This window comes from Poecilia mexicana, unplaced genomic scaffold, assembly GCF_051168715.1.
Source record: "Poecilia mexicana isolate PSO_F unplaced genomic scaffold, ASM5116871v1 scaffold_7, whole genome shotgun sequence".
NCBI classification, from domain to species: domain Eukaryota; kingdom Metazoa; phylum Chordata; class Actinopteri; order Cyprinodontiformes; family Poeciliidae; genus Poecilia; species Poecilia mexicana.
The window spans coordinates 24992447-25012893 of NW_028263376.1; the positions used below are offsets into that span (position 1 = coordinate 24992447).

The following is a 20447-nucleotide window of genomic DNA, read 5'->3' on the forward strand; positions in this document are numbered from 1 at the left end:
TCCTGGTCAAAGAAGCCCAGATTACAAGAAGAAAAACTTTCTCAGCGAACTTCTGTGGAAAGTGATTGAAAAGGCTGCAGATGGACCAACTCTGCACCTTGTCAGACAGATCTTTGAGGAACAGCACAGCAAAATTTTGGTGTTGCTATTGAGAAAAACTGAAGAATTAAATGTGGAAGTACTCTCGGAGGTGTCCGAAGATCTTAGTGAAAGAATTTTCCAGAGTATTGCTAGAGATGCGTTCCACTTTGCCAGTGGACTGCATTTAATTGCACTACTCGATTACCCGGAAGGACACGAAGTAATTGTTGAAAAGTTCAAACGGCACCTGGAGAATCCTGTTCCTCCAAAGAAAATGTTCAGGTCTACAAAAAGGAAGATCAGAAGGACTTTTTTTCCAAATGAGGACTTGTACTCAGATACAAACTGCCTGAGTGAAGATTATAGTCAGGAAACCGTGGATCCTGAAGAATTTTTAAGAGAAGCAAACAAGATGGGTTTCAAACGTGGGACCAAAAGCGAAAGGAGAGTTACGGTGCAACAAATTCTTTGGCGATTAATTTATAAATCTAGTAATAGATCTAGCTACGCAGGCTACAAAAGGAAGCACACGGAACCAGTCCAGAGAAAACTTGCACCAAAAATCTGGAAGGAAGTGAAAGACATAGATTTTGTCCTTTTTGAGAACATGGAAAAAAAACTCTGCCGCGATATCATTCAACTTCTCTGTGGCAATGACGATGTAGTGAGGGAATTTCTCTTCAAAATGATAAAAAGTGACAACCCTGTAGTTATTTACAAGGTTGTACAGTCCTTTCGCAGAACTCTAGCAAGACCGAGGAAAATCCATTTCAAAGAAAACTTTCTTCAAAAGGCATGGAGGTGCATCAAACAGGCTGCCTGTTGTGGAGACGATTCGGATGTAGTGGACAGGCAAGAACCCACTAAGAGTGGACTAAATGTTGTGTCTAGTCCACGCTTAGATAGGCCTCTAAGCTTCGTCTGCTCAGAGATCAGTACTGACTCGGAGGAGTCAGGGACGGTCTCCGAATCAGGACCAGTCTCCAATTCAGGACAGACCTCTGAGACAGGACCTGCCTCCGAGTCTGGACAGACATCTGAGACAGGACCTGCCTCCGAGTCAGGGCCTGCTTGTGAGTCAGGACCTACCTCCGAGACAGGGCCTGCATCAGAGTCTGGAGAGATCTCTGAGTCAGGACCTGTCTCCGAGACAGCACCTGCCTCCGAGTCAGGGCCTGCTTGTGAGTCAGGACCTGCCTCCGAGACAGGACCTGCATCAGAGTCTGGAGAGATCTCTGAGTCAGGACCTGTCTCCGAGACAGCACCTGCCTCCGAGTCTGGGCCTGCTTGTGAGTCAGGACCTACCTCCGAGACAGGACCTGCATCAGAGTCTGGAGAGATCTCTGAGTCAGGACCTGTCTCCGAGACAGCACCTGCCTCCGAGTCAGGGCCTGCTTGTGAGTCAGGACCTGCCTCCGAGTCTGGACAGACATATGAGACAGGACCCGCCTCAGAGTCTGGAAAGACATCTGAGACAGGACCTGCCTCCGAGTCAGGGCCTACTTGTGAGTCAGGACCTACGTCAGAGACAGGAACTGCATCAGAGTCTGGAGAGATCTCTGAGTCAGGACCTGTATCCGAGACAGCACCTGCCTCCGAGTCAGGACCTGCCTCAGAGTTAGGACCTGTCTCTGAGTCAGGACAGACGTCTGAGACAGGACCTGCCTCCGAGTCTCGACAGATCTCTGAGTCAGGACCTACCTCAGAGTCTGGGCCTGCCTGCGAGTCAGGACCTACCTCCGAGACAGGACCTGCCTCCGAGTCAGGACCTGCCTCCGAGTCAGGACCTGCCTCAGAGGTAGGACCTGTCTCCGAGTCAGGACCTGCATCCGAGACAGGACCTACCTCCAAGTCAGGACCTGCCTCAGAGTCACGGCCTGCCTGCGAGTCAGGACCTGCCTCAGAGTCAGGGCCTGCCTCCGAGTTAGGACCTGTTTCTGAGACAGGACCTGCCTACGAGACAGGACCTGCGTCCGAGTCAGGACCTGTCTCAGAGGTAGCACCTGTCTCCGAGTCAGGACCTGCATCCGAGACAGGACCTGCCCCCGAGTCAGGACCTGCCTACGAGACAGGACCTGCCTCTGAGGCAGGACCCGCCTCAGAGTCAGGACCTACCTCCGAGTCAGGACCTGTCTCAGAGTGATGACAGCCATCTGAGGCAAGACCTGCCTCAGAGTCAGGACAGATCTCTGAGACAGGACCTGTCTCCGAGTCAGGACCTGCCTACGAGACAGGACCTGCGTCAGAGTTAGGACCTGCCTCCGAGTCAGGACCTGCTTCTCAGACAGGACCTGTCTCCAAGTCAGGACCTGTCTCCAAGTCAGGACCTGCCTCCAAGACAGGACCTGCCTCCGACTCAGGACCTGCCTCAGAGTTAGGACCTGCCTCAGAGTTAGGACCTGTCTCCGAGTCAGGACCTGCCTCCGAGTCAGGACAGATCTGTGAGTTAGGACCTGCCTCTGAGACAGGACCTGTCTCCGAGTCAGGACCTGCCTCAGAGTTAAGACCTGTCTCCAAGTCAGGACCTAGCTCCTAGTCTGGACAGACCTTTGAGTCCTCATGCCTAACAGTGTTAAAAGGATTTTTTCTTACCAACGGAGTGACACGTTGTCAGAAGCGTCAAAACTGGATGCGTTCTTCACCAGAACTTCAAAACTTACGGGAGTGGATGATTATGGCCTTAAGAGTGCTGACAAGTTTTGGATCCGAGAATACTGGAAACCTTTAGTCATCCGCTGTTAGTCAGAGCAAAGTGGGTAGAGCGTACCGAAGAGTCAGAATGGGGGGCCGAGGGAACGGTGGCGGACTGGGGGGGCTAGAGTATAATTAGAAGGGGTTCAAAGAAGAAGGAGATGGTGGTGGGACATAATTTAACAGTTTGTATATGTTAAATTACAGGGGAAAAAAACTGTTAAATTACGGAAAAATTCTGACAAATTCTGTAAAAAAAAAAAAAAAAAAAAGAAAAGAAAATATCCTGGCAGAAAGTTAGGACATTTTCTGTATTTTTTTTCTCTTTTTTTCCAGAATTTCCATCAAAATATTTTCCATAATTTAACAGTTTTTTATGTCAAATTTACCAATATTTTGTTAACCCAAAACTGAAGTCTGTACTTTATATATTAATTATAGTGTAAAATATATTAAAGTTAATGTATTTAATATATTCTTCACATAATTTTGAAACAAAACTAAATTCTAAGTCCACAGGAAATGTGGTTGTAGAACACAAAACACTTAGTTTGAAATTAGCTCATCCAAAGTGATATAAAAATTAAAGCATTCGACAAACAATTTGCAGAGTTGTCCACTATTTTTTTTTTTTTATAAAATACAGGTATAAATATTTTGTTAAAAATCAAATGCTACATAAACCCAGCCGGTAACACTTTATTTGAAGGTTGGTGAATAACACCTGTCATGAACATCACTAAGTCTTCATGAATATTTATGACTGTTGTCATAAAGCGTCATTTGGTAAATCATGACACTTTTAATACAAAGTTGACATTATTGAAAATGTCTTCGTTATGACATCTTGACATTAATCTAGACAAAAATTATTAATGCCCATGGTAACAAAATTAACTTGAGTTCTTGTCTGTTTCAGTTGTTTTTATCTTTTTAATTGTTGCTCTAACTATAGATTTTATGACTTGCGCATACAAAGCCATAGCAGAAAGTTTAAAAATTAAATAAAAAATTGAAACTTGTTGCTGTGTTTAGGTGAAAATCTAAATTCAAAATAACTTAGGCTACAATTAATTAATTGGAATACCTATTAATTTTGTAAAAAAAAGAGTAAACATAAATTACGTTTTTCTGCTGAATGAATATGTTAAAATTAAATCACTGTTCTACGACTTCAAATGCACTTCAGATTAGTTCACTGCAATAAAATATTAATTTTTTGCTGTATTTTAATTGTTTTTCTTACCAATTGATTTTGCTATTCCAATCTTTTTACAAGGGCGTTGCAGGACATATGGAGGACGCTGCATGTCTCAGTGCCTAAATACTGTGTCTCAGCTGACTTAGGTTTATTGTATAACCTCTCTTCACACTTTTACACTGTGTTGTCATTGTCTTTGCTATGTTTTTGGTACAGTCTTCTGGTTCACGCTATGTGTTGTAGGGTGTAATATTCATGTGATAAAATAATTTCCCATGCAACACGTCCTGCAGCAGCTACTCCACATACCAACATAAAAACGTGTGTTTAATACGGAAACATGCTGACAAAGATGACGGGAAAAGGATGCAATGTAAGGTAGTCTCTGAACAGCAATGTTACAGTGGATCTAACAGAGAATGAGTGACAACACAGACTGAAATTCTTTACATAAAGTTTAAGGGAAGTAAAAAAAAAAGAAAAAACTCTACAAGTCATTCTTTAAAATTTTCTATGTGAGATTATGTCACTGTAATAAAAAAAGTAATTTGAATCATTTTAGTTCCTCCATACTTTTTACTTGGTGTGCCAGTAAGTGTGGAGGGCACTGCACTGTTCATTCATCCATTTTGGTATTACAGGCTGCCAGAACCTGGACGACCAACGTCGCTCCTCCCAAGCACCAGGTGTTCAAGCACACAACTGTTTTTACACACCAGTTAGCTGACTTGTCAATTAGTACTGTATCTGTCAGAAGGCCTGAATTTCATCTGCTTCGGACACTGACCTTGTGTCGTTTCTGCATTTTCTCTGAAATGGATTTAGAACAAAGTCAAGCAGTCCCATGCCCTTGCCTGTTATAAGGACTACTTATTTTCCTAGAGTGTGACAGTATGTAGCATGTACATAGATGATCCCTCACTCTATATATATAGAAATGTACAGGTTTGATACAGCTATTCACATTCTAGATTTTTTTCCCTTTTTTGTTTGCTTTCTTTATTAAAAGTCCTAGCAATATTTCTGTAATCAATAAAAGCCATGGAAATTGTTTGATTGCACATGTGTTTATTTGAGAAGGTGGCATGACTTTCTGATCAAACCGTAATACTTAACGATAAATATATGTGATTTGATTTTCCAGCTCAACACACTGAATCGGTCATAAAAATATGACAAAGTTATTTATGTTACGTAGGGAAATGACATGTATTTAATTGTCCACTTCCAAATAAGACGGTACCCATCGTGCTTTTAATTTATTAAATTTAAGTTTGCGACTCGCCTCCTCTTCTCCTTTTCTCAAGTAAATCTACTGCGACACTGCAAGGCAACCAGGCCCTCTGTGTTATTTGTTCAAGCTGGCAGCACTCCACAACAACTAATAGTGATTGTAATTTAACAAGAAATTTTTACAAACACAGAAACAGTGGACAATAAATGAAGTTCATCATATCACATATAATAAAGTACAGATAAGCAAATAGGGTGAAAACCAAGCTAATGGTAAATATTTTAAAACTTAACAGTATGAACTCATGGAAACAACTGGTTGGTTTCTTTTCACAGTTTTCTTTTGTATATTTTTTTAACAATATGTCACTCTGACATCTGGTGGCAGTGTGTAACTGTATAACTCACTATTTAAACCAATTCTTCTAAAAGTCTTTTTATTCTTTTGAAGATTGTTCCAGAACAACCTTGTTGTTTTTATTTACTGAAGCTACGGTGGTGGTAGCATCAGATATCTGGGCTTCAGAGGGCTGCGGGCTCCATCCACACAGAAGAGCAGGAACGATATAACCCCGAAACTGAAAGACACACACCTCTTGGTTAATAGTTGCTCTTTGCTTGCGTGTGTGCAGATGAATAGTGATAAAACGTTACCTGTCTGTTCATGAAAATATAGATGATGGGGTTATAGACAGTGCTGCTCTTGGCTAAATAAACAGGTATGGTGGCAATGACAGGGTCTATATAAAGACTGGAGTCCATGATTACAGCCAGGGCCATTGCTGCATAAGGCAGCCATGTGACCAGGAAGGCCAGAACCATCACCACAACCATGCGTGCAACCTGCTTCTCTGTACAGTCAGTCCTCCTGCTCTCAGAAGTTTGCAACTTGGTGACCTGTGGAACCACACAGAGGATTTTCCTGTGACAGAACAGGCAGCGTGCAAAAGAAGTGCATTCAGAACGTGCACTGCTCACCTGGTGAAGGGTCCATAAAAGTCTGGAGTAGGACACTATGATTGTGAAAAAAGGCACTGCAAAACACAGAGAGAAGTAAATAATGATGTAGGACATGTCAGCAGCATCGCGGCTGTACCAGTTTGGTGCACAGGAAATTTGAACTCCTTCCAGGTCATAACTCCCCCATCCAAACAGAGGCGGGGTGTTCCACACAAACGACCAAACCCAGGAGAGGACCACGCCTGCGACTGCATGCCTGTGGACCACATGAGCAGCATGTTGGAGGAAACATTGTTGTAGTTTTTACAGTTAGTGTGCTAAAAGATGGTGGTACATTTCACCTGGTCTGGAAAAGAACACCCCCCATGGGATAACACACCACGACGTAACGTTCAACAGAAATGACAGCTACTGTACAAAGACCCGAGATACCTGTGAAAAAAGACATGTTAGAACTTTTCTTTGAATTTATAATAATTGATACAAAAGGATTCTGTTATTCTTATTAAGCTAAATAAGCTGTTCTTAAATTCTGATCATTCAAAAATATATTTCAGTTATCATCTTTATTGGTTTATTCCAAATATTTACCAGATGCAATCAATACTAACACACACTCTCTTTGAAAAACTGTTTATTTTATATGCTAAACCCTGTGCTGTTAGTGTTGGTAATGTAATTTGAGAAATACAAAAATATATATTTCTTTGTCTCGGTTCCGATTCTCTTTTCAGATACTGGTACCATCTTTAGAGGTGCAATTCTTTTTTCTGTCTTTCTTTTGACTAACCATCTCAGTGTTATTGCATTCAAATTCTGAAGCGGTGGAAATGATCTACATTTTCAACAGAAACTAGATCAATCGAGGAACCCGAACTGTATAAAAAAGCAGCACTGATGTCTGGATGACTACTTACGTCTTAATTTTCTATAATAGCACCAAGTAGTGGCAGTAAAGATGAGAGCACCAACAACTGTCTTCACATCTTTAAAAATGTTCAGTTTTAACAGACATATTTATCTTTAAAAATATACTTAATCAGACATCACAGATTTATTTCTTTGATAAAATTGTTTTGTTATTAGAAAGATAATAATTGTGGGTTTGCTATATAAAACAATATGCTGCAACTGACATCTGATATAACAGATCACACACATTATGATGCTCTGCCTTTGCTGAGTAGTAAATTTGGAGTACAAGACAAAGTGAAGAGCAGGAAGATTTTTTTTTTTCAAAATGTGCGGTTCAAATGAATTTATTCATGTTAAAAAGTAAATCAACCTTAAAGGCTGCAGCTTGATTATAGGGTTTAAAATTAAGGAGAACTGACTCACCAAAAAAGGAAACAGCAAAGCCCCCAAGAATGCAGCCCAACCGTCCCAGGCTGAAGCGTCCCATGATACTGTTGAAAGTGGTGGGCAGGCCTCCGAACACAGCACAGCCCAGATCGCATACAGCGAGGTTAACCAGGGCATAGTTCAGCGGATGCCTTAACTTTCGATGTCTCACTGTCACCACAATCACAAGGATGTTGAAGATGATCCCCGTCAAAGAGAACACACCCATGATCATGGCCAGTATTGTGTATCCCCTTTGAGACAGGACGTCTGTGTGGGTTAAACTGTTAGATGAGATGTTTCCAGTGAGGGTAACTTGCTCCATTTTTAAACCTAATGTTTCAATTGGGTGATGAACTCCACAGTGGAAAAAAAAGCAGATGAACGCAGCTCAAATCCAGAACTTCCAAGTTGTGATTTTTTTTTCTTTAATCAAGCAGGCTCTCAAAACATGACAACAGAAGAAACAACAGCATCTGCTCTTTATTTGTTACACCATCTTCCACAAGACAGGTGATCTGGAAGAGAAAAGACACTGAAATACAGCTCCTTTAATAAGATCATCTCTAATTCTTGCTGATTAAATCTGTAAATCCAGATTATAAAGATAATGCTAATCATATCCTCTTAGACTGCACTTTCCATTATTGCTGAGTTTGATGACAATAACAGCTTGCAAGAAAATTACGCAAAGGTTTGGTTTTAATAATTTGCTGCTTTTTCCAAACCATTGGATGTTTTTAATTCTTAACTATATCAACCCTGGAAAATCTAATAGAAACATATGAGAGAATGCAATAAATTTATAGGTCAATGTTATAATTGACCTATTATAATTATAATCATAAATATAATTATAATTATAACTTATCCTCTGTTTTCACCTTTGTGTCCAAACAAACATGTTTCAATGAATGGGCAGCTAAAATCTGACATACAGACAAGAATTTAAACCATGCATAGCTAAACAATATGCTCTTACCGCGAGTTATTAGGTTTCTGTGCTTTTTGATTAACTACCATTACATATTTTTAACAACTTTTTATATTATTTTCGTATGGTAATTTATAGCTGATTGGGACGGAGAATCTTTGATCATATCTGAGCTACAAAAAATGGAAAACACTGACCTGGAAATTCTCCTTCGCCGCGGCACTAGAGGGCGCTAAGTCAGTGCTCTCCCGGCGCGTTTAACTTGTTTGAATCACCGGTGGTAAACAGCAAACATGGCTGCCTCCATGAGGAGAGCAGCCCACGACATAGAAGCGCGAAAGAGGACCGAAGATGTGCTTCTGGCGGAGGGGATTGACTTCGGCTCTCTGCTGTTGTCTCAGGCCGTGCTGGACGGACTGTCCTCCGCGGGGTTTCAGAAACCGTCCCCGATCCAGCTCAAGGCGATCCCGCTGGGCCGCTGCGGACTCGGTAGGCGTAGATTAGTGTCAGTCAGTGACTCTGTCTTGATGTGTGCGGATGATATTTGAGCATAAGAAACAGCACGTCTGAGCATGGTTGCAGTCCGAAATTATTTAGTCTGTAAACATTATACAAAGGCTGCTTCAGAATAAAAAATGTCAACAGAGGAGCAAAGTCACGCCTGCGATAGATAGATAGATAGATAGATAGATAGATAGATAGATAGATAGATAGATAGATAGATAGATAGATAGATATGGGCAGCTGCATCTGTTTTCGTATCCTGCATTGCATGAGATTTTTTTTGTTCACCTCGTTTCAGATTTGATTGTACAAGCCAAGTCTGGGACAGGAAAGACATGCGTGTTCGTCACCATCGCCCTAGACTCTCTTATCTTGGAGAATCCCTCCACTCAGGTGAGTGGAAATAATAAACAGGCACTCATGCGCGGAATACATCATTTCATATTTTTATGAATCTTTGGTTAAATCCACTCTAGTTTTGCTCTAATTCAGTTCAGGTTACTCATATAGCATCAATTTAGATGATGTGATCTCGAAACACTTGACAAAAAAAGTCAGTTCACTACAGTTGATTGCAATTGATCTTAGTTATTTAACTGTGCATTAAGTTTAGTTCATTATTCAAATTAGATCATTTGTTTTTCTATGTAAGGAAACTTAGTGGTCTTGAAGCATTCACTCCTCCTGAATGGGCATGTCCCTCATTCCAAGGATGCATGTTGCAACACTGGAGAGGAAATCTCCCGTTTACAGGAAGAAACCTCCAGCAGAACCTGGATCTGTGTGAACAGCATACACACAAAACAGGAAACAGACGCACCAATCCAGGAGTAACAGACCATAGACAGATGGTTAGCGCTACACACTCTAATTTGAGGTCTCTTTTATCTGTTGACCATTAGCGGCTTATCACGTAAGAGAAGAATTTTTAATAATCTGAAAGCCTTTCTAGTTCAAATGAACCTGCATTACGTTCTTAAAGCCTTGTAAGCTCTTGTTTCACTGCCTTGGAAGCATCCTCTTATTTATTTATTTTCCAACAATAATTTCTCTCCTGCTTTAGGTTCTCGTTTTGGCTCCAACACGTGAGATCGCCGTGCAGATCCACTCGGTGGTGATGGCCATCGGCTGCGCCATGGAGGGCCTGGAGTGTCATGTTTTCATCGGGGGCCGGCCTGTGAGCCAAGACAAAGCCCATCTGAAGAAGTGTCACATTGCCGTGGGCTCGCCTGGTAAGAGGCCTGAGGGATGACATGATCTCCTCATGTTGTTGTTGTTATGGTGATGTTTGTTTTTGATCATACTGTTCTTGGATCCGCTTTCTCAGGTCGCATCAAGCAGCTGATTGAGCTGGGCATGTTGTCCACCGGCAGCATCAGGCTGTTTGTCCTGGACGAGGCAGACAAGCTGCTGGAGGAGGGCAGCTTCCAGGAGCAGATCAAGTCAGACCAGTTCAACGCAGATTGTTGCAAGAATTCAAATCCCATTTCATAAATTGACCCGTCTCTGTGCTCTCTCTCTCTCTTTCTCAGCTGGATCTTCTCGTCCCTGCCCGTCAACAAGCAAATGCTTGCGCTTTCTGCAACCTACCCAGAATCCCTTGCTCAGCACCTTACCCGCTACATGAACGAGCCCACTTTTGTTAGACTCAATCCAAGCGACATGGGCCTGAAAGGTAAGACGCTTTTAACAGTAAAGATCAGAAGAGTCTGACACTTGAAATCAGCTGTTGCCTTTGAGATGAGGATGATCTGCTGTGTTCGCTCAGGTCTGAAGCAGTACTACAAGCTGCTGCCGTCCCATCCGCTGCCTCACCAAGTCTTTGAGGAGAAGGTGCAGCACCTGCTTGAGCTGTTCAGTAAAATCCCATTCAACCAAGCCTTGGTGTTTTCTAACCTCCACACCAGGTAACAGCAGCTTTAATTTTCATATTCCTTTTTACATTTGCTGTTGGATATCTTTATCACAATGAAGAAAGGAGACATCAAGATATATTCCTGACATGCTGGATTTCTCCCTCAGGGCTCAGCACCTGGCAGACATCCTGTCCTCCAAAGGCTTACCTGCAGTTTGTATTTCAGGTGAGGTTAAAACTGCGATATGAAATGAAATAAAGCAAAGGGGGAGAATATTATTAGCCGGAATTTGAAATTAGCAGTGCATATGTCCATCTGCATATGAGTATTGTTTGGTCGAAGCATTAAAAGGAACGGTTTCGATTGAGGTCCAAACGAACGATCTGTGTCAATAAGGCAAAAAAAAAAAAAAAAAAAAAAAGATTTCTGTGTGTTTCCGAGCGCTGAAGTTAAATTTGGCAATGAAAATAAATGGTGAGTCTTAAGTATGATACACAGTCTGTCATAATTAATATTAAAAACGATGTTTATGTTTGTTTTATTGTCCATAATCTGTATTTATTCCTTCTGTCTAAAGACCTTAATGTCTCTTCATAATTTTGTTTGTTGAATAAATCTGCTCCAGTCCGCGGTTCAGTATATTATCATAAAGACGCAGCAGCCGGATAAATGAGAAATCCTTTTGGGAAGGAAAAACTGACATTAGCCTCAGCATTACTGTAGCTTTAGGATTCACAGTACATACCTGTGAACTGTGGATGGACCGCAGTGTACTGTTTACTAGTATATTATGAGGAAAATATTGTGATACTTCTGTAATAATATTGATACAGATTAAATTAAGGATGTTCGGAAACTGTAACACATGTGAAGCCTGTGAAGTGCTTCAAAGCCAGGTAAAAAAGATTTAACCAAAGGAAAAAGAAAGTAAATCCAGTAAAAATTCAGGATTTCCATTTCAACTTTTTCCCCCTCGCCAACAAATAACATGTTTAAGGTTTGATTAAAAAAAAGTAGAGCAATACAAATCTAATCTTTTCTACATTTAAAAATGTAGGACTAATAAAGGAGGCACTTTTACAATTTTTTTTAATTAATTTGGCATCAAGCTTTTTTAAACACCACCTCGTGGCCAGTAGTGTTATTTTTGACTAAGACATCCGCCATTTGATGATTGCGCAAGTTTCGACCACTTTCTCTCAAGAAGTTAGTCAAAGTGGCTCTGACGTTTAAAACGACACACAGACGTCCCGAAACGTACAGCTGCGCTCATCGGGCTGCACAATTTACCGTCTTGGCAGGATAATCAAAAATGTGCTTCGTCATCACATTCTTCATGTGATGAAAATCAATAAAAGTGAAAATAATAGATGTGATGGGAAGCAAAGTGAGTTATGACACGAGTTCTGATCCATGCAGGTGGTTTGAGTCAGGACCAGAGGCTCGAGGCGATGTCCAAGCTGAAGCAGTATCAGTGCAGAGTTCTCATCTCCACCGACCTGGTGAGACGAGATCTTTTCCATGAGTCACTCTCCTCTTGGGTCTGCATGTGTGTGTTAGCTGTCCTCTGCCTTTCTGCATGAATAAATTTGGTTCTGTCCTCCTTTTGTCTGAGGCAGACTTCCAGGGGAATAGATGCAGAGAAAGTGAACCTGGTGATCAACCTAGATGTGCCACAAGACTGGGAAACCTACATGCACCGAATCGGACGCGCCGGGCGGTTTGGTAGGTCTCCATTAATTAAAGGGGAACAGAAATGTGTGCTGCTTGACCGTCAGTTACTATATTGGCCCAGGTGGCTGATGATATTATAGTGAAAATGGCTGTTTGCCGAGAAGTTGCATCATTCTTGCAGCATCAACTCTGTGTGCTTCACATTTTTCAGGAAACTAATAGTCCTGTTGCAGACCTTGCAGGATGGAAACGGAACAAAACATTGCAAACGAAAGCCCCAAATGTTATATCTCATTATGATTTTGTGTAATAGATCAAGTGGGATAAAAATAAAACATTGTTTTAAAGATACTTGCTGGTGGACTGAAGAGTGCTGTGTGAGGTTCCAGTGTTTTGGGTTTTATTTAGAGCTATTGGAGTAATTGAACAAATGAATACAGATTTGTGAAACTTTTTATTTTTCTCCCACTTCGCAGTCGTCCACTACTGCGTGTTCCCTTTGTCCACACAAAACCCCAATAGAAACCACTGAAGTTTAGGTTAGACGAAAAGTGAAGATTTTCTTCATTCCTGCTTCATTTATTCACTGATCCAGATCTGTAGCGAGTAACGTTGCTTTCTTTTTTTTTTGACAACGCAACATTTCGACTGAACCGCAAATTTAATTTGCCCAACTCGCAGCATGGTTACCGCATTAAACATCGTTCTGGAGATTAGCTTTGTTCCCCTCTGCATCAGCAGCTTTTGAACACCGGCCAAGTTCAAAGGGTTCTGGGTAATCTGCATCTGATTAGAATTACATTGACCCAACCACGGTGCTGCAAAGGGAAGCATCATTTAATCTTACCTTGCATGCACTGTCAGTGTCCCTCGTTGCACAACCTTCACTCCTTCTTTGACCCTCTCCTGCCGACATGGGGGTCCTCTTCATAATCTGCCTGTGATTGTAGGCACTCAGGGGATGGCCGTGACCTACTGCTGCCACGGGGAAGAGGAGAACAAGATGATGGCCATTGCTCAGAAGTGTGGCCTCAGTTTGTCTGCTTTACCTTGTGAGTGAACTTCTCCTTACTTTGTAAGACTTTTAATTGAAAGCAGATCAAGTAAAGTGATTCTCGTCTGGTTTCACGGCAGCCGCCTTGGAGCCTGGTTTGATGGATGAGCCGTGCGACTGGGACGTGTGCGCCGACGCTGCCGCTCCAGACACGATCTCGCCGCTGATTTCCAGAACTGTAAAGAAAAGGCGTGCAAAGGTCGGAGCCCCGGCGTCTGACGTCACCCGGGATAAAGCTGTAGAGTCCAGCAATCAGAGGCCAGATAAAACCCAAACAGCAACCCTGACACCACAGCTTGAAGAAGAGGGTGAAAGGCAGGTGAATTCTACCGGGGTGAAGAGGCAGCAACAGCAGCAGCAGCAGCAGGAGCATCGTCCTTCTGAAGTGGCGCCAACTCGTAAAGAGCTACAAGACGCCCTGCCGAAGATCCCGCCCCTCAGCTCATTCAAGACCAGCCGGTCAACGTTTGTGACGCTGGAGGAGGCTGAGCTGGACTTCCACACCTTCATCACTGCAGGTTTGGGGAGGACGGTGGAGGTCATCAGGGAGTTCAGAGGCAGAGAGTCCGGTGATGAGACTGGCTACAATGAGCACATCACGCTGCAGGACGACGGGGCCGCGGCTTTGACCCAAAGCAGTGAACGGTTACAGTCACTTTCTGATTCCTCCAGCTCAGACGTTGGTGTCAGACCCGAAGGTTTGCATGAGGCCACAGAAGCAGAGCAAAAGACAGTTTTCAAGCATGGCACTGGATCTGCATCTGCCGTGCCCAAATCCTCTGCAGCCGGAGTCTACGAGATAGAAACCTGCACAACAAACACGAGAGCTCCACCTGAGCCTGAGAGCAACGAGTCTGTAAGAAGGAAGCAAGCCAGTCAGAACACACCAGGGCAGAGTAGCAGGGAGAAGTCCGCAAAAATAAAAGACAGCAGAAAGTTGCCGGAGAAGATTAAAAGAGAGCCGAAGAGGGAGACCGATGAAGAGGAGTGCATGGAGGCCGAGGAGGACTGGAGCTCTGAGGCGTACTGGAAAGCCTGCTATGAAGCCTGGAGCGACTACTACTCTGCTATGTCGGCGTTTCCAGAGCAGGGCTACCAGAGCTACTACAGCGTAGCTCATAACTGGATGGCCGCGTATCGCATGAATGCAGTCTACATGCAGGAACTCATGAAACACTAATTCAGCATTTCCAGTCATTTACGGTAGAAACTGTCTGCAATCAGAGACCGGACATAACAAGAAGGTTTAAGTTTGGGTTGAAACGATGCTCTCCAATTCCGTATTCCTTAGTTAATTCATACCACATGTGTGATTTCAATTATTTTTTTGGAATAAATTACCCCGACTAACTATTTACAGTAATTCAAATCCCATTCTGTTCAGTCAGGTCTTTTTGGTTTTTGACTTGAAGTCGTCGTATCAGTGTATGCTGTGTTTGCATGGTGTTCACATCCAGAAGAAGTTTAACCCGTGGCGTACGGGAGCTCCTCTCCTCCTACCCCTGATTTCAGGTCAGTTAACCTTTCTACCAATTCACCCAATCAGTGGTAGGCGATACAAAGAGCACATAAATATATAAACTGGAGAAAAACATGAGGTCATTTCTTCACCTGAAGCATTTAGTGTTTCTGATTTAAGCAGAGGACTAAACAAATTTTCTGTCTGGCATCCACATCATCACTGACCCCTCATGGCGAAGGTAAAAAGGATTTCCGTTTTTTTTTTTTTTTTTTAAATGAGACGGGATTGTTGAGCTTCTAAAAGATCCTTGGGGTGTTGATGATGAAGAGGACAGCTGAAGATGCAGAGTCAAAAGTTCCCGCTGTTTGTCTCGGCCGCTGTGGACTTCCTGAAGCGCTCTGCAGACGCGCTGCTGCTTCTCTCTGTTCTGCTCTGTGGGAGAGAGTACACCCGGCACCGTTCATCCATGAAGTCGTGTCAAAATGCTTTACAGTAAATATCGGCATGAGGTGCTTTAAAACAACTGCCTTTTCCTGTAAAACAGAGCAGAAGAAGCAAGAGTTTTGAGTTTTGGTTTGGATTTTTGACATGCAGCAAAGTTTTAGTTGTGACCTCTTGGATTCTCAATGTGATTCTTCCCCACTTTGTCCTTTTTTCACTTTGGGGATTCGGGTTATTTGCTTAAGCTACCCGAACAAGAGAGGGAGGCAAACTGGAAGAAATTTAGGAGCTAATTTAGAAATAATTATTTATTCCGGCAGAAATAAATTGTAACTGAACATGTCATTTACACACCGAGTCAAGTACATAACAGTAAGACAGGGAGCATGCAGAGTGCTGTTTTGTTTCTGTTGTCCACTCTGCTCATAATCAAAGATTTAAGGAAACATCGACAGTCTGGAGTCCAGCTGAGGCCGGCAGTGTCCCTGCTCCTTCATCAGCAGGGTCATCTCAGCAGGCCACTGCCTCCCTGCTGGACAACGACTTCCTCCACATAAAGGTCTTGTGATCTTGTCCTGGAATGTTTCTATGCAGTTGTACGCTGGACGTTGTAAAGAAGCCAATGCTCTTCCCACAAAAGCAGGGAACATTAAACATATCTTCTCACATAAATCAAACACAAGTCATCACCTCTTAGTTTAATAGAGTGCAAGTCTAGCAGTTTTTTCAAGATGTTGGTGAACCCGAAGACGGCTGAAGTCACTCTCATTACCCGATCTGAGTCATTACCGACAATGATTCACAAATGCTTTATCAACCATGCTGAGGGCCGTAGCTGTGAAATGTTCTGCCAATAAATTCCATAGTTGAACAGGAGTAAATACTATAAATACCTCCACATTTATTGACCTCTCTCATGAAAGTGATTAAAAGAAAAACTTTTTGCAGAAACCTAATCTTAGACTGAACGATTCAGAAAAATCCAACCGTCACCAAGATTACATTTAATTATTTATAAAATAACTTTAGGTAAAATGACTGACACCACTTGCTGCCCCCCTCTGCAAAGAGGACAGCATTTGGTGTTTGTTTTTAACCTATAATTTTCTAAATATTTCTCAAAGCTGGGTCATACAGACAAGCAGATTTTTGATCAGTTCAATTTGCACCATGCAAAGTTGTTGGAGCTGACCTATGTTCTCACCTAAAAAGCTGAGACGTTAGTAGAAGGTAGTCTGGTCAGTCTGTATAGATTCAGCCAAGTGTTTTTGGATAAGGACCCAATTTCGACCAATTTCAGATTTTTGACAGACAAATGTCCTGGTAAAGAGCCTGTGATGCGTTCTCCTCCTTACTAAGAAGGATTGTATTCCTGTTAGGAGAGAAACTGGCTCACAGCATCACAGCTCCTCCTCTTGCACTTTTCCATATATTTATTTGCCAAACCAAGCTGAAGTGTTTGCTGTTGAAAAGCTCAATCATGGGTTCATTTTAACATAGCGTAATGTTCCAGCTAGCGTGTAGCAATCTTCACCCAGAGCACTTGTGATGCAAGGACAGTAAAGGCTTATATTTAGCGCATATTTAGATTTGTTCTAGAGTGAAATTATGGCACTGCAGTCAAATATTAATTTATTCTCTTGCTCCTACACGTCTTCACCAGGAAAACCAATAAACATTTCACTTTACACAAATTTTGCTCATCTGCACTGTGCATATGGGACTCAATTTGTGCAGCAACTCAAGTATGACCCAAAGTTTTGGCTGTACTCTCAGTGACCCTTCTCCTCCATCCAAAGAAACCACTTAAAAGTAATAGCCTATGCTTTGATGAAAACATATGGATTACAACTCTGCACTTATGGAAGAGCAGAAAAAAAAAGCAGTGAAGCTCTGTCTTCTTGCCATTTCCTGCTGTTCACACACTTGGACTTATAGACAGGGTTAGAAGGTGAAGAAAAAATCCCACGGACTACAGGTTTTTGTGGCAGATATAGATGTTTTATCAGGCGTTTCACAGTTGGGACACAAGACAAGGTCATAAATAATATCCAACACATGACAAGTTACGCACAGCAGTAGTCTCAACAACAACAGGTGGCATAGGAGGGCAAAGCAAAGAGTAAGGGGAGACTGAGCCTGGAGAGAGAGAGAAGAGTACGTAACGGAGACGGACACAACCACGAACCTATCTTTGTTGCTTGTAAATAAAAATGCGTCCCTTAGACATTTCCAGTGTATCATATGCTTACATAGAATGTCAACCTGTGTCTATTGAAAGTAGAGCTGACGTAAAATAACCTGTTCTGATAACAAGCAGCAGGAAAAGAATCAAGTTTTCAAAAAAATCTCCCCAGCATCAAAATCAAGGAGTTTTGCTTCTGCCTCACCTGTTCTGCTCCATTCCAGTAGACTCTAAGCTTCTTAATGTAAAGTCAATTTCTTGATTTCATTTTTTTTAATATAACAAAAATGTTTTGTGTCTGTCCTTGTAATTTTCAATATGGCCATTTTGACTAAATGCAAATAGTGGATCTAGACAGTTATCTTTGTGCCCTAAGTTACCAAACTCAGGGAAAGGTTAATATTAATAAGTACCAGAAGTAAAACACATTTTGGTACAGTTTTGTAGAATAATTTAGCTTTTTTGGGTTGATACTAATCTCTGGAAGAGTTAGAACTGATGTACAGCAGAAAAGACAAGTTGACCTAAAAAAAAATAATGTTCTAATACGACACTTGGTGACATTAAAGAGTTAACTTCTGCAGAAATAAAAACAATCTACAGGATAGTATTGCTTTTAAAAAGTCAGACATGAATCTGTTGCTTAGTGGAGGTGCTCTTAATCACCATGTTTAAAGGGCAAATAGCAAACTTTAGAGTTGGAAAACCTAAAAATCATGAAAATCTGAATCATAGCAAGATCACAATCAGTTTTTTTTTTTTTTACCAGCTTTTTAAGTAGGTAAGACATTTCATGGCACAGATGAACCTTTGGGGCCACACCTCTCTAAAAGGACAACGTTTCACCTGGAACCTCAGAAAACAATTTCTTGACAAAAAAAATCCCACATTTTATTAGAATATGTCAAACATAAGTGGAGTAGTTTAATGGAAACATAAATGAGTGGGCACTGTTTGCTCTTTGTTGCTTTGCAAGAAAAGTGGGTAAAACTTGTTCAAGTAAATATGTAGAGAGGGCTATTTTCTAATCACACACCAAAAGCAGTTTCTCTGTTTAAAGATGTTTTCAAACCCAAGGCTATTGAAACAACTGAGATCTTGGCTTCAAGTGAACACGACAACAAAGATCTCTGGCAGAGTCAGCGGCAGCTACAAGTACAAACAAAATTGAAAAGGAAAAGTCAAAATATGATATGAGCCTTTAGCCTGCAGAGGTGGGCGGTTAGTCTGCTGCAACTCTAGCTGGTGTTCCCTGTTGTAATGAACTCCTGACAGTGGTCTCATTGATTTGAAGACACAACTGACTGACTGTATCGCTGCTGAAACCTACAAATTACATTCAGTATGGAAAAAAGGCCAAAAGATGGTTCATCTAGTACTTTTTTTTTTTTGTCCCTGCGGTCATTTTTACAACAGATTTGCCTACTGTAAAGTCTCCAGAAGATAAAGTGAAAAAGAAACATCGAGGAGGACAAAAAGTACAAACACCAAGTTTGCTTACCACACGGATTACGTACATATACTCAACAACTCTGAAAAATGCTCGCTGAGTTTGGGGAAGAAGAAAAAAATGTCGACGGCTATAAAAACTACTGAAAGCATACTGTTGTTCACACAGATGTCAGGGATACAACAGGACAACAACAAGAGAGAGAAGGATGTAGAGAGGAGAGCAAGAACAAGAGGACAGACTCACTGCTTCTGCCAAACGATGGTCAAATATTACAAAATATTCTATTAACAATATTCACAAAGATCACAGGCTCAGGGCAGATTTTTGTCAGAAAATTCTCAGCAAATGCTTTGTGCTTTTCGTTGTGTAGATTTGGACTTAAAGTAAGTTTTTTTTTGTTTTGTTTTGTTTGTTTGCAAAATAAATTGTGTGTTTTGAGGCCATTTGGGCATTTGGAGCCTAAACAAATGGGTGGTGATTAAAAGTAATAATTAAAAAAAATAAATAAAAATACTTAGTGCTGCAAACTATGCACAAACTGAGTGAAACCCTTGCTGCTGAGAATTTTTTGACAGAAATATGTGCAAAGAACCCTTCGAAGTGGCAGCTAGTTATATATTATCATATACTGAGCCATAGATACTTCCAGAAGAACTGAAATACAAGTTTTCAATCAACCGAGAAAAACACACACAAACACACGCAGACACACCTCCTTTCAGAAACGGAACAACTTACAGTCTATCTTAAAGTTACAAACACTCATTCACAATCACTGGTAATGCCATCACACGGACACCTACTGCTTTTTGGGTTTTTAAGAAATTACGCTAAAGTGGAATAATGTTTGACCTGAAAAGGAGGTTTGTAGACCAAAATGGCTGAAACGGGCAGTACTCTATTTCAAAGGCATTAATCAGAGGGGGGTGATTTTTTTTAATTTGTTTATTTCCCTTTTTCTTTGAGTTGTCCTCATTCCCCCTCCTGTACTTCCTGCCTTAAACTCAAGCATAAATTATAAAAAGGTGCTTTTGTGCACAGTGACACATGACTAACTCTGGGAACTTACCTCTGACACTTAGAGGCACACAGTCCTCTTCCTAAATGATTCCCTATCCATCTGTCTTGTTCTTTTACGCACACATTCACATACGAACACAAGTCTGCCGACCACTAACATGAAGATACTGCTTCTGAAGTCCATCCTCCATGTGTACAGGGGAGTCCGTGCCAATGCAACTCTTCACCAGCAGGGGGCAGGCTCCACCAGGGCCAGAATACGTCTCTGAAAGCCCTTTCCACCATAGTTAGTCCTTCTCGGTCTGCTTCTGTGAGTCTTTCTCTGTCTGTTTGTGCGGCGCTGCTGCAGTCCAGTCT

At 41.7% G+C, this 20447-nt stretch overlaps 2 protein-coding genes across 2 annotated transcripts; one reads left to right on the forward strand and one right to left on the reverse strand.

Annotated features, from left to right (window-relative positions):
* Positions 1-4745: 4745 nt before the first annotated feature.
* parapinopsina (parapinopsin a) lies at positions 4746-7851 on the reverse strand. Its single transcript, XM_014988060.2, has 5 exons — positions 7505-7851; positions 6508-6598; positions 6185-6422; positions 5861-6103; positions 4746-5784 (listed from the first exon to the last, which is right to left on the reverse strand). The coding sequence occupies exons 1-5, from the start codon at positions 7830-7832 to the stop codon at positions 5644-5646; spliced, it is 1041 nt and encodes a 346-aa protein (XP_014843546.1). The 5' UTR covers positions 7833-7851; the 3' UTR covers positions 4746-5643.
* Positions 7852-8702: 851 nt separating this feature from the next.
* On the forward strand, positions 8703-14892 carry ddx20 (DEAD (Asp-Glu-Ala-Asp) box polypeptide 20). Its single transcript, XM_014988048.2, has 11 exons — positions 8703-8930; positions 9244-9338; positions 10009-10177; positions 10273-10387; positions 10478-10620; positions 10714-10852; positions 10968-11026; positions 12221-12303; positions 12421-12526; positions 13426-13527; positions 13610-14892. The coding sequence occupies exons 1-11, from the start codon at positions 8735-8737 to the stop codon at positions 14707-14709; spliced, it is 2307 nt and encodes a 768-aa protein (XP_014843534.2). The 5' UTR covers positions 8703-8734; the 3' UTR covers positions 14710-14892.
* Positions 14893-20447: the final 5555 nt, after the last annotated feature.